The following is a 13678-nucleotide window of genomic DNA, read 5'->3' as shown; positions in this document are numbered from 1 at the left end:
TGCTATTGAAGCAGAGTGAGAAAAGTAACGTTGCATCTCCAGAAACCAATGTTATTGAGTGCTGAATAAGTTTGAATCTTAATTAGGGGCTCATTACCTTTCTAATATAGCCAAGCAACATCTTAGTATGACATTAATATATTTTAAAATTCTAGAGTTATTTCTTCTATCACTTGCTAGCATTTGCAGAAAAGTTGGAATGTGAGCAGACGTTCATGCAATAAGCACTATGCAAGAACAGACAAAATTTTCATCATTCTCCTTTTATTTTACTAGACATCTAACTGTGTGTACTGCTAAAGAGTATATATCTGCCTTATTTATTACAGTAATACACCTGTGAAATTTTATGTGTGTTTAAAAATGTTACCAGATATTAAAAAGAGTGAGAAATCACTCCACTTCTCTAGATTTCCCTCATATACAAATTTCCTCTAAAGGAAACACTACCAACTTTTCAAGCTCAGAATTCTTGAACCTTACTTTGGCCTGTTTGCTAATGAACAGCTTTCTTTAAAGTGCTGTCTTGAAATGAAGAACAGAACATTTAAAGGGTTGAGCAATATTAGGCATTCCAGTACAAGTAATATTTTGCGACCTCTGTATCAGAAAATACCTGAAAGATTACAAAAAAAGACTAACTTTCAACTAGTGTTAGACACCTGGTTCCTACTTGTGTCCTTCAAAATTGCCCTTCTAGTAATTAAATATCAAACAAAAGTCTTAAACTTTCAATACCTCCTGCTAAAATACTTTCAAGGTTGCTGAATCAGATGGCTTTTAGGATAAACATAACTGCTGCATTTGTAATATGTATCTAGTTGGCACTGAACAGTATCAAACAGGAAATAGAAATCTTACTTCACTGTGGCTTGGCCATGCCCTGGCACCACAGGGCAAGAGAAGAAATGTTTTGGCCCCATAAGTGCTTCAGGCGCTCCTAGACGTGATAAGCAAGAGTTCAGCTGGTGCCACACAGCAAGAATCCAGTCTATGATCTTGCACACAGGATCACATGGAGGAGGTACTTTGCCTCTGAACTGCAGAGAGAAAAGATGTTTGACACAACATAAGACCTCTGCTGCAAACACTTTCCTTGAAACCCCAATAAGGGCTGTGGGGTTTTTTCCTGCTATATTGCTATTATGAAAATCAGGAAAAATTGGTCAAACTTTTTTATGGAGTATACTGAAGTGTTGTATTAAAACTTATTTCCCCAACTACAGTTTAAAAGATATCTCCTTATCAAGAAACTGACATGTCTCTACTTTCTTCTGGGAAACTGAGACACAAATTTGGCAGCCGTACTTTTTCTGTGGTGTTTAAGATTAGGATTGCAAGAGGCATCTACTATATCCTATGCAATATATATGATATAAATAGGGTATATAAAAGAACATGCAATCACACTGAACAGGAATGTCTGATTCAGGCATGTTCTCAGTGGATGTCTGTATTGATTTTATACTTAGTAGCAATGAAGGAAAGAGGCCTTCCTCTAAGACAAATTTTTTAGCATGCCTTGTTAAAGGCAAATTATTTGCTGCCAGAAAAATCTTCTACTTTGTCTGACTCCAGATTACAGTCTTCATCATCCTAATCCTAGGATTATCCTCTGGAACAGTTTGAATTAAAAGAAGCATTAAAAGATGCAGTACGGATAGTATTTGCCAGCACTGAAGCCAGAGCTTCTTGACAGTCTACAGGTGAACAATTTAATGTTAATGTAGAAAAACATTTAAACTGTTCCCATATATCCTAATAGCACAAAATAAGGGAAAACCAGCTTTTCATCTGAAAACAAGACTATTAATGCACAAGCAAGGATCTCAGAAATAGTCTATTGTTCAAACAATAAATGTGCTTTTTCCTTTAGATTTTTATAATAGATTAATCCTTCTTCTATTTTTAACATTGGAATTTACTATTTTAAGAGACACATCAACTGGCATTTGAGTTTGGAGTTTGCATATGGCATATGTATTAAAAAAATTTATTAGCACACTGGGCATTTTTATTCATTATTTAATTAGGGAATATATGGGAAGACATATGGCTTTTTTCTCCAAATAGCCACCATCTGCATATATGCTGTATAGATAATAAATTTAATGAGCTTACTACCCAAATTCTGTTCAACTTCAGTCAGAGGTAGGAATCTAGTACATTGTTAAACTCTAACCTATGAGATTTGTCTGTGAACAAGTCAGAACACCACTTCTTCTGCAATTCTCTGCATTGCTGTATTTCTTGGCTTTGTGCTCAACTGAAGACAGTCCTTTGATCTTGAATGATCTACTATCAAAGTGTTTCTGTCCAAAAGGATAAAGATAAAGGGGCTTAGATCACTAGATATTCTCCAGTGTAGGCTTCAGAATACAATCTTCCTCCTCAAGAGGATGGAGGACAATTCTGCTACACACTTCCATTCCACTGGCCTCTGGTCTATACCTCATTCCAGCACTATAGCCTATCTGCAAGACACCAGCTTCAACCTACCCACCTACCTGCCCTCCAATCCTTTGCACAAGGATTCTGGAAACCATTCATATCCTCAACCAGACAGCCACTCATAATGGTTCCAGCTTACTATATCAGTAGAGACTTAAAGATTTAAAGCACATGGGGGAAAAAGTAAATGAAGTTTCACAAAGAAAAAAGTACTTATAAATAACTATGCACCTGAAAAAAAGTAATCTAAGAAAAGCAATCTATTAGGCATTTGATTGATACATTTCATATGGTTTTTTTTAATATATTCTGTATTCTTGTTCTTGCTATTAAAGAATACCTAGGAATGTTTCTAAATTTCCTCATTATCATAACGGAAGTGTTCAGTTACCTCACATTTCCTCTTTAGGATCTCTTTGAATCAGTAAGCTTTTGCAGATGAGAACTGTGGCACAGGGTACAGGAGATGACATCCCCAAAGATAACAAGACACATACAGCTGAACACTCAGAACTGACAGTAGGTCTGTTGTCCCAGACCAGGACTCTTTACTACTGACAGTTTTTTTTCTCTTCCTAAAACAATCTCCCTTTTTAAGCCTGTTCAAAACTCTGCTGCCAAGATTATTTTCCTTTGCAGCTGTTTTGATTAAACTCCACCTCCCAATGTCTAACACTGCCTGACTGTCTGCAATAGCTGCTATCACACTGGAATGGTTTTCTTCCAAATAACTTCCAAAATACCACAATTCTGCTTTTGCCCACATCTTTCTTTTCATTTACTGTCCTCCATTTATTTATTCATGTTAAAACAGACTTCCCATCTTTATTCTCTTTTGGACTTTTGTTCCAGCTTCAGCAGGCCTATTGGCTCAGAACAACTTCCCTACTGATGCATTTTCACCCCTCTTTCTTCTTGCATTTGAAAATCATTCAAAAACTCTTTTTGCTGCTTAAAACATAGACAATACACACAGGACATATAACCATCTTATTTTTGATATATACAATAAATTCCTTGAGAAAGGGATTTTACATTCTTGAACAGATTCTTACTAGCATGCCCACACAGAAGATGAAAAAAATTACTGAAGGACATTTTCATACAGTGGATAAGCAAGTATCCACAGTATCATTATTTGCAGTCAACCAGTGTGTTTATGCTAATCAGCCATGGCCACACACCTTCCTATATGACGCCAAGCACAACATTTACAGATACACAGCCTGTATCTTCCCAGAAATAAATGCTTTTATCCTGAAAGAACTTAGTTATCTGCTCAGCTTTTGACATTACCATCGTACATATTTCACAGACCTGGTGATGAACAAAAATTGCTGAAGCCGATTCAAGTTCCTACCTTGTTTATAACTTTTCTTCTTAAGAACCTTTGAAGCAAGCCACGCATTGGTTCCCCATCCCACCTGAGCTGAACCCAACGGAAATGCTGCTGAACCAGCAGGTCAGAGCCATGAAGATGACACTTTGCGATTGTCCCCAGTAAAAAGCAGTTCTCATGAAAGTAAAAGGCACCAGAAACTCCATTTGCTAAAAATGAACCACAAAAAATTTTACTGAAATATTCAAAGTTTTGACATGATTTCATAAAAAAGCAAGAAGCAGTGACATAATTAGAAAGAAAAAAAACTCTCCTAAATTAGCCTTAAAACGTGCTATATTCAGTTAAGAACAACTGTTTGCAATAAAATATAAAAACTGAACAAATTATAATTTTCTCCTCTAAGTTCCCCATTTGTCATGTATTATAATACAACTGTACTGTGGTAAAAACATTTCTCCATCCCAAAATTCTTTAAATACCTCTCTGAATAGTGCAAGGATTTTCCGAACTGCGATTCTCAAGAGGTGCCAGAAAATCTCCTAGTAATTCAGATAAAGAAGCTCTCTCCAGATTTTCTAAAATCACAATGGTTGTCTTGCTTACAGGAGGCTGTTTAACTGGGACAAGACAAGCTGAAATATAAAAATTCCATTAACTTCTACTTATGAAATTTGACTTTTATTTATGTATACAGCTTTTATAGCTGCTAATGCAACAAAGGATTTTTTTTTTTTAATTTTTTGCCTTTTAACTTGTTCACAGAAGCAGACAGACTGTATAATACATTCAAAACTGGAAGCATAAAATCAAACAATGGAAAGAATATCATATTGTACAATAAGAAAAAATTGAAAACTATGATTAAAATAAATTCTTGAAATGGCTGTAATGGGATCTTCATGGATAGGAAGGATTTCAGCACGCTGAAAATAAATACAACAGAAAAGATAGTAGAGATCTCTGGAAATATTTCCTTCATTTGCTGTAATAGATCTTAAACTTTTAGCATATACTTTTTATACCATCTAGTGATAAAAGGATTCAGAATATTCCATATTTATAAGAAATGTAATCCTTATCTTTAAGAATCACCCAAATAATCAGAGCTAGTTTGAGGCACAAACAGTAGCACCTGAACCTAACAGGCATTAAAATCACATATTTCTATCTCTTCTTTTCACATTTCAGATCTTTCCCTTTATTTTAACGTCTTATTTCCTAAAAAACATACAGCCTTTGCAAGTGTTCCTGTAACACTAAATCCCAGATGAATGCCTCTGTAATACAAATATTTAACAAAATGGGGCTTTGGGCAACCTGGTCCAGTGGAGGGTATCCCTGCCCATGGCAGGGGGTTGGAACTAGATGATCTTTAAGGTCCCTTCCAACCCAAACAATTCCAAGATTCTATAAAAACAGTCTTGAGTATATTGTGCCTTGCATTGTTTCCAAACTCTTTCAAGGTGGCACTACGGGTGGTCATTAAAGAAAATGACGAGTAATAGGGCAAAACTTAGAGCAACTGACTGTAGCTGATGATTGCTATTTATTTGCAGTTTCCTCAATATTACTGCCCTGTTTTACTCAGAGGATACAGCTGGATAGCAGGGAGGACAGGTACTTCCTCTGTGTCTGATGGAACCATATAGAGAGAGGAGGAGAGTGCTCTCCTAGGAGAGGAGATGTGGCAGAACAATGGGGCAAGAAGCAGGCAGAAAAATGAGAGACTCAACCAGCAGCACAATGCTGAAATGCAAGCACAAACTATTAAGAAGTTACAGACTGAAGTTACACAGGACGTAAGCTAACAAACTGAATGGAGCCCTGCACACCACCGTATGAGCCCATGGGATGGCTCTGCTTTAGTTCATGAGAACAGATGTTGTCAGAGGGGACTGTGCAGAGCTTGTTGCAACCAAGAAAGCCAATGAAAGCTACAGGATGAGAAGCATACTTGAAGGATAGGCCCCACATTGCAAAGGCACAGCAGGTAGAAGACAGCATTCAGTCTCAGTCACTGAATTGTAGTTTTTCTATTAAAAAGTTAGTAATTCTAGTTTTTTTGAATAAAACATTCGCTTATGAGATTCAAATTCCTCTTCACGTTTCTGGTCTGCCCATACTGAGAAGGAAAAAGGTAGGGGCTCATCCTCTCAAAGCTTTTGCTGTCTCAGAGTTTCATGATGGTGACATGTGAGAATGCATCCAGAGGTGTTGCACTGGTAAAATTTCAAATGCCTACAGCCCAACCTCTTTCAGTACAGAAAGTGAAATGTGAAAATCGTAGCTCCTGAAACACAAGGTTATTCAGAGTAGTAACGACATTTATCACATTTATTTTTAATGTGAATGACCATATTGAATGCAAGAGAAAGTTAAGATCCTAGAGCTGTAGAAGAGACCATAATAATAAAAAAGTCCAACATTTTTGGATGAAAATCAGGTCTTGTTACCAAGGTTAGATTCAAACTATATTGCTATTTTTCATCAACAAAACCCCCCAAAACCTAAACACTCATAAAACAGAAATGGAAAAAAAAAATTAGAAAGCGGCAAAGGGCTGAAAGCAGCTACATATCTGAGAACTGCTTGCAAACAGCAAAACTATATTTGAGCCAAAATTAATTTGAACAATACCGAAGAAAAGGAAGCATCATATCACCCTTCAGGCTCTTATATTATTACTGCATGTGTAATATTATACATTATATTATATATTCTTATGCTATTTTATACATTATATATTTATACTATATACTATATTATTACTGTATGGTTAATACTATGGTGAAATAAATCAGAGTTCGAATGCATGAGTATGGGAAAAATGCAACACAACCTGCCCATGAAAAAGCCTTCCACAGAAAAAATTACTTTTTCCTTCACTTTTAGCATTATTCTATTCCTCTTTTTTATGTCTCCTTTCTACTTCTGACTGACCCATTTGCCCCTATTCTTCTGCTTCCATACTTAATTTGCCCATTTTCACTGTCATTCATCTTTGCCTACTTTGTCCTTTTTTCACTCTTACCAATTAGTCATCGTGATTTTACACAGGTACAGTCTACGGACCCACTCTGAGAATACTTCATTGTGGAGACCCAAGTAACAGGACTTTAATCTACATGTAGCTATTCACATCCATTAAGAGAAAACTGTTCATTTTAACAGAAATTCAACTTTGTCCTGTATTAATGGGCTAGAATACACACACACTAACATTTCCCTGCCTGGCTGAGAAAATTTGGCTCAGTTCCACAAATCAGTATCTAGTAAACAAGCATATATCAAAAGCAAGTGGTCTGACTTTTTAAGAACTCTTTCACTGCTTGTTTTATTCCTTCCCTTCTCATATCTTTTAAAACCCCACACATTAGAACAGCTAAAATAAGGCAACAATAACCTTCATTTCTGATTCAGTAGATCTGAACCATAGCAATCAACTCTTAAAGGCTCACAAACAAAGGGAAAAAGTAATGATATAGAAAAAATATTAAGAATATTAATTTTACTTAAATCACATGAATTTTTGACAGAGCTCCCTATTGGACTGTAACACGTAGTTCTACCTCAGTTTAGACTCTTACCATTATTCCCCAAGCACCTGGAAAACTATGGGTTCTGTTAAAAGATGCCACCCACTATGCAAAATGTTTTAATGTATTTCCTTACTTTGTACCATTAAATATTTTCCTACAAATTACCAAAATCAGTCTTGCTGAAATAACCTTACCACTACTGATGAACAGTTCTGCAAGCTGCTCCTTGGAGAAACCAGCATCCACTTCAACTTTAATGATTTCACATGTGGATCCTGCAGCCACTTGCTTTTGCTGTGTTGAAAATTTATAGATTTGGTGAAATAGTGCAAACTTTAATTTATGAACTGATTTACTGTACATGTTTGTGTTAATACCTTCATGCAGACCGCTATCTGGTATGCTATATAGTCTTGCAGACTTCCTTCTGGACCATGGAAAATGACATTACGGTATTGTTCAACCTACGGAGAGACAATAAATTATTCTTGAAATTTCATAGACTTGGATTTTTTTTTTAACCTAGATGAGACAATCAGCACCCAAAAGACAAAATTCTTTGTTTTGCACTACTGGAGTTGATAATCCTTACTATATTAGTTTCAAAATAGGCACTATTGCATATGATATCTTGGAAATATATTGATAAATTTACATCGTAATTTGTAAAACTACATGAAAAGGTATTTTGTCATTATAACAATCATTAAAATTTGACAAATACATGTAGGAAGGATGACTTTAGGAGCCACAAATATATTCTTGATTTTGAATTAAAATAGATAAACCAGAATGATGTTAAAGTCATCAAAGAGTAGTTTAAGTCACTGCTAACTTAAGGACTTAGTCTAAAGACTTTATTTCCAGTTGAAATGGGATCATGTTATCAATACAGCAGAATATAAATGATTTAATCTATCTCAACTGCAGAATTACTGTATCTCTAAAAAGTCATTGTGCAATATTGTTGAATACAGCAGAAACCTATGGCACATAACTGTTCTTCCAACAACATAAAATACTATCCAAGGACACAGCAGAAATTATGCAGATTTTAAACTAATTCTGATTTGATTAGCAATGTTAAAACAAATGATCTATGAAAGTTAACTCATATTATCCAATTATCCTTACATTTTGAGGTATTAAATAAATTGTAAGAGTTACAGGAGATATATATATAAGCTAATAATAAAATTCAAGACTCAAATAATTGTTTATATGAATGTTATTCTAATTTACTTTCCCCTCAAAAAGTGGAATGAAATAACTTTGGAAAGAAATAAGAAATCTTTTAATATCTTAATAATAATAAAGATAATAATTAATATACTAATAAGAAAGCTTTTAATATATTTTCTTGAGCAGTTCAGTTAATCAAATGGCAGCTATTTAGAGAAGAAAGCTAATGCCCTCATGTGACTAAACTTCTTGGGGTAAGATTTAGGGGGAACTTTATTTTAAAGTAACAGCTTTCATCTCATTTAATTTTTAGAAGTCTTGACATTCTTCCACAAAATAGAAGATCAATTTTTGTTAGTCAACACTATTACAAAAGTATTTTCACGTATCAATAGCATACAGTGAGAAGCTAGCTTAGTACTTACCAGGCGGAGGTAATTCTGAAGTGTCTGAAGATGGATCATAGATGCATAAGTGACACTATTTAGGCAGCCTTCTTGAGGTCCTTTAAAGAGAGATACACAAATAAGTTTTCTAAACCTCTTATGTTTATAAGCATGTATGATGGGTACATAATGCTGTTCATGCAGTATTCTACAGTGATCTCTTAAAATTATGGGCTATGCAAATTGAAATGGTGAAGAAATGCAAGGCATTTATCTAGCAACATAGATTCATGGGCATCCATAACATCAGTAAAATGGATACTACTGTATAACTGGAAAAAGGTAGTAGGGTTTTTATGTGCCAGCATATTTTCCAAATGTTGTAGACCCTTTCAAATCTAATTAAACCATTAATTGGATATGATATTTCTGAGAATCTAGCAACACTGAAGAACAAAAATAGTAGCAAATTATTCTCAAATTATGTATCTCATATGGAGTGTCTTAACATTCAAACCTTAAAATTATGAATTGAAAATTACCAAACAAAAACACTGTGATATGCTCAGCTCTGTTCTTCTTCAAAAAGTCCCACGGTGGTTGGGAAAAAATCTGACCTGTTGACCATGAAATGTTTCCTGTTAAAAAGAAAAAAAATAAGAGAGTGAGATATTCCCTGTATCTATATGAAGTGTCCTATGCTCAAGCATATTCAGCTGCTTACAAAAACTGCCCAGTGCATACACTGATAAATTTGACAAACAAACCAGTCCCATCTACTAAATCATATCATTGTTTGATACGTGACTGAGGATGCTAATGTTTTCTGCCAATTAAGACACAAGTTTAATAGCTAGTCTGTCTTTACATCTTTACATGTAAAATTAAGTAAAATAAGATAATTTGTCCCATCTAATGTGAATAGGGTTTTTTGGGGGTGGTGGGCAGGTGCAGGGGAGAAGGGGATTTAAGATGAAGCACATGAATTTTCAGTATCCTATGCAGCTGTTACTACTACCATGTTTTGGACAATTTTTCAGCATTTTAAAGATTTTTCCCTTTTATGTTGATAAGTGAAGTTACATAAAAAAGGAGTAGTTCTCTTCTACCTACGCTCCTGATTTACAGTGTGGATTTACTGTACCGTCTGGATATACTGTAAATACACAGCGTGGGCTTTGCTTTGACTTGTTTTGTTTCACCTGTAATACAGATTCTGGACTACTAAATTAAGTAATTAACATAGGACCTCATGGTCCCTGAGACGACATTAAAATGCTTAAGGAATTGTAACATACACATAGCTGAAAGTAAAGAATGCTTTCATGCCAGCATTGTGCAAAGTTTCATAGCTAGTATTGGTCTTTCTTAGTCTAAGTTTTAAAAGATCCAGAAATCTAAAGATATTTTTATCTTTCTTACAAGATTTCACAAATTCAAGAAAAAAATCCAATTTTTAATTTTCTTATTATACCAATATTGATACCTAGTTTGACAGATAATATACTGCTTGCACTGAGGCCAATGTTGGATTCTGCAGCACTATTAAATGACAGGTCTTCTAGGCTCCTCCATCCATCAGAAGTGATTGCTTGGAAATGGTTTGTCACTGCCTGACTCACTGCTTTTGAAAAATCATCCCATGATGTCTGTTTCCGGATATTTAAAGCACATATTGTGTTTTCTGTATCAAATTCCTCTGTACCACAATGGGCTGGTTCAATGCCACTGACTGAAATCCTTACAGGTACATTAAGAGCATCTGTTGAAAAACAGAAAACCAAGAATGAGAAAAACTGTAAAACTCAATTAAAAAAATCTTATTATTAAAGACCAATAACATCTAATATTGCAAAGGAAAGCTGCAAAATAACTCCTGCTACAGAAAAGCAAAAGTTAAAGAGCGGCACAGATCACCACCACAAAATCAGAACAGTGATGAAAACCAAATATCAAGGTATCTATCTTTTTTTACATTACAAAAAAAAAAAAAAAGTATTATTATGCTTAAATAACAGGAAGCAAGACAAAACTTACTTAATCTTTTATTTCCTCTTTACAGACTAATTTCTTATAAATTAAGACAGATGGTAGATGGTATCTTAATGTGTCAGTTGATTGTGGTTGTGCACATTTTTATATCAATGCAGAAACGAATTTTCTGGCACTAGTGCACAAGTGGAAAACACAGTTAGCTGAGCCAAATATCTTTAAATAAAAAGCTAAGAGTTAAGACAGAAAATTCCTAAATGTAGGAAATTTACATGCACATTCTAGAAACAAAATTAATATAATGAAGTTATTTTAAATCTTGCTCTTTGAAAAATGGCATACAACTCAATGGAAGCAGAAGTAATCTATACAGATCATTTAGATGACTAAAAGTGAAACTATCTTCTAACTTTAATGCCAAAACAATACCTTTCAGAAATTATCCCTGAAATTAAAAATAGGTGCACCACAAAAAAAGATATCAGCTTATGAAATCTTGCAACATGATCTTAGTTTTGCTTTTGAGTTCAGAAGCCAAATCTTCAGCTGATACAAACCAGTGAAGATTTTCTGATGTCAGAAAAGCTGATTTAAACCAACTAGTCTACCATAGGGAAAAGATTACTCAAAGACATCCTTCAGATGTGGGATTGTGAGAAATGTATCAAAGGCTTGTCCTTCTGATGGTTGGACCACAGGGAAATGAGCAATGATTACAAGAAATACAGATGATTCTCTACAAGGAAACAGGGCCCTAGGACAGAGGTACAGTGTATGTCTAAATTTCAGTGCAGGTGTCCTCTCCAGCATAGCTGACAATCCTGGGCCCCAATCTTTCAGCTCTGTTGGAGCACATCCTCCTGTCCTACATGCCTGTAATTCCGCACTGTGGAAACCTTACTGAATTGTGAGGAAGGTAGAGGATGGTACCTACATGATTTACCCAAAATGTAGTCTTGGCCTGTTGAGGCGTATACGCAACTGAGAGTGGTGTTTCCAAGCTTCCACAGATCAGATATTGTGGGCGAGGGAAAGCTAACTATGATTGCACTGACATTAACTACAGGCTTAACAACTGAAAGAGAAGAGAAATGGAGTCCAAAGGTTCTGACCTGATGAAAGCAGATGGATTCATGATAAGCCTGACCAGAGAGACAAGGTACTAGGACTGATGAAAATAATACAAGCATCAATTTAACAGGCTACAGATTCAGTCTGATAAAGAAGTAGACCACAGAGAAGTTTCTAATAGAAAGTGAATTGTGTTCGCCTCTGCACCTACAGTAAAATGGTAAGAATCTAGATATTATAATAGCTGAAGACAACAATCAGAAAGCTTCCCTAAGTTGTTCTTAATTGCTGAACTTGACCACCCACAGCCCTACATCCGACAACACAAACACAAAAAAAGTGAATAAGTACAAAGCATACAAATCTACCAAGACCATTCTTCTGACTATACAGAGAAATAAAAAACCACAGAACTTGTGAGTGGATGGACTAAGTTCTAACTTAAGAAATACACAGGTCAGCCTGCTCTACTGAATTTTGAGAAAACTTACACAGAAGAAAGACAATGACAGGTTCCAACAGAAGAACAATCTTCTGACAGAAGTTATTGATGTTGGAAAAAAGTTGTTTGATGTTGTCTCTAAGACTTTTTTAAAGAATAAACCAAAAAATTGCCTCAACAATAAACAAGTGACAAATAAAACTATGCTCTAAAAAGAGATTCAGATATGACTAGATGATTGTCTTAGCCTGAGGAAATTTGACAGCTATCCACCACCAACTGATTTTTCTGAAAGAATTTGAAGAAAAGATAAGAGGAGGAGAATAGCTTTGTAAAAAACTAATTACTAATATTAAATTCTTAAACTTTAAGAGAATATGGATGTTTGCATATGTACGAGATATGTGACCTTTTCAAATGGTTTAAAAACAAAGACATAAATAATTTAGTAACCTCCAACAAAATTTTATCATATAATTTTGCAACACTTAGGGAATAGAAACTTGCTAGTTTAAGAAAACTTGATTTTGTGGTGCTAAAAAAGTGACAGCTACCCTTTTAATATTTCTCAATTTTGTCCCACAAGGTCTTTACTAAAAACATTTTTATATAGTGCTGATAGCATTTACTTACTTAAGTTTTCTAGGAGATGTTTGCAATCATCAGTAGCAACATCATGCAATGTTCGATTACACTTATCTTTTCTCTCAGCTTCTAGTCCACCATGGCTACAAAGGATTTCTAGACAGTTCTGCAAAGGTAAGAACTGTATTATTTACTTGTCCATTTGCTGCATTAAAGAGTTCTCTCAGTATGCAGTTAGACTCCTAATTGAAATAGTCTTTGAATTGAAGATAGGCAGCTATGGAGTTTCTATATACGAGCATCCAGATATGTTCCTCACATCCTCACTCCTGAAAGCCATGAGTAAAAATATTTTATAGCAGACTTGAAAGTCTCAAATCAAGATTTTGAAAAAGCAGAATACAGCAGCCAAGCTTCTACAGTCTCCAAGCATCAAATGCTGATCAGTTGAATTGAGAAATTCTTAACATCTGGCCACTAGTTTAGGTATTCACACAAGGAAACAGAAGCCCAACTATGCATCTGGTTTTGAACGTCATGGCCTCAATGTTCAAGCAACACTAAAAATGCAATTCTGAAGGTTAATACAGACTAATTAATGAATCTATTCAGATGGCATACAACCAGTTTTCACTTTGCTATTCACCAAGTAGGAGTTTCCATCTAGCTTGACATCTGAGTAGTATGC

The 13678-nt window shown here is 35.0% G+C and overlaps 1 protein-coding gene across 6 annotated transcripts in view; it reads right to left on the bottom strand.

Moving 5' to 3' along the window:
* CTTNBP2 (cortactin binding protein 2) overlaps positions 1-13678 on the bottom strand; it is a 91896-nt gene that overhangs the window by 12789 nt on the left and 65429 nt on the right. For 5 of the 6 annotated variants that reach the window (XR_008579705.1, XM_054846120.1, XM_054846128.1 and 2 more), the window contains 9 exons: positions 13039-13156; positions 10387-10662; positions 9443-9538; positions 8940-9019; positions 7710-7796; positions 7527-7626; positions 4273-4425; positions 3812-3999; positions 862-1040 (listed from right to left, as the gene is read on the bottom strand). Coding sequence is in view for 5 of the 6 variants with exons in the window: in XM_054846120.1 (XP_054702095.1) it covers positions 862-1040; positions 3812-3999; positions 4273-4425; positions 7527-7626; positions 7710-7796; positions 8940-9019; positions 9443-9538; positions 10387-10662; positions 13039-13156 (1277 nt within the window). In the remaining variant the exon portion in view is untranslated. Of the gene's footprint in view, positions 1-861; positions 1041-2182; positions 2313-3811; positions 4000-4272; positions 4426-7526; positions 7627-7709; positions 7797-8939; positions 9020-9442; positions 9539-10386; positions 10663-13038; positions 13157-13678 lie in introns of those variants that run through there. The other variant, XM_054846163.1, reaches the window with a different exon arrangement.

Source organism: Grus americana, chromosome 1 (assembly GCF_028858705.1).
Source record: "Grus americana isolate bGruAme1 chromosome 1, bGruAme1.mat, whole genome shotgun sequence".
NCBI lineage: Eukaryota > Metazoa > Chordata > Aves > Gruiformes > Gruidae > Grus > Grus americana.
This window is presented reverse-complemented; position numbering and strand designations above follow the sequence as displayed.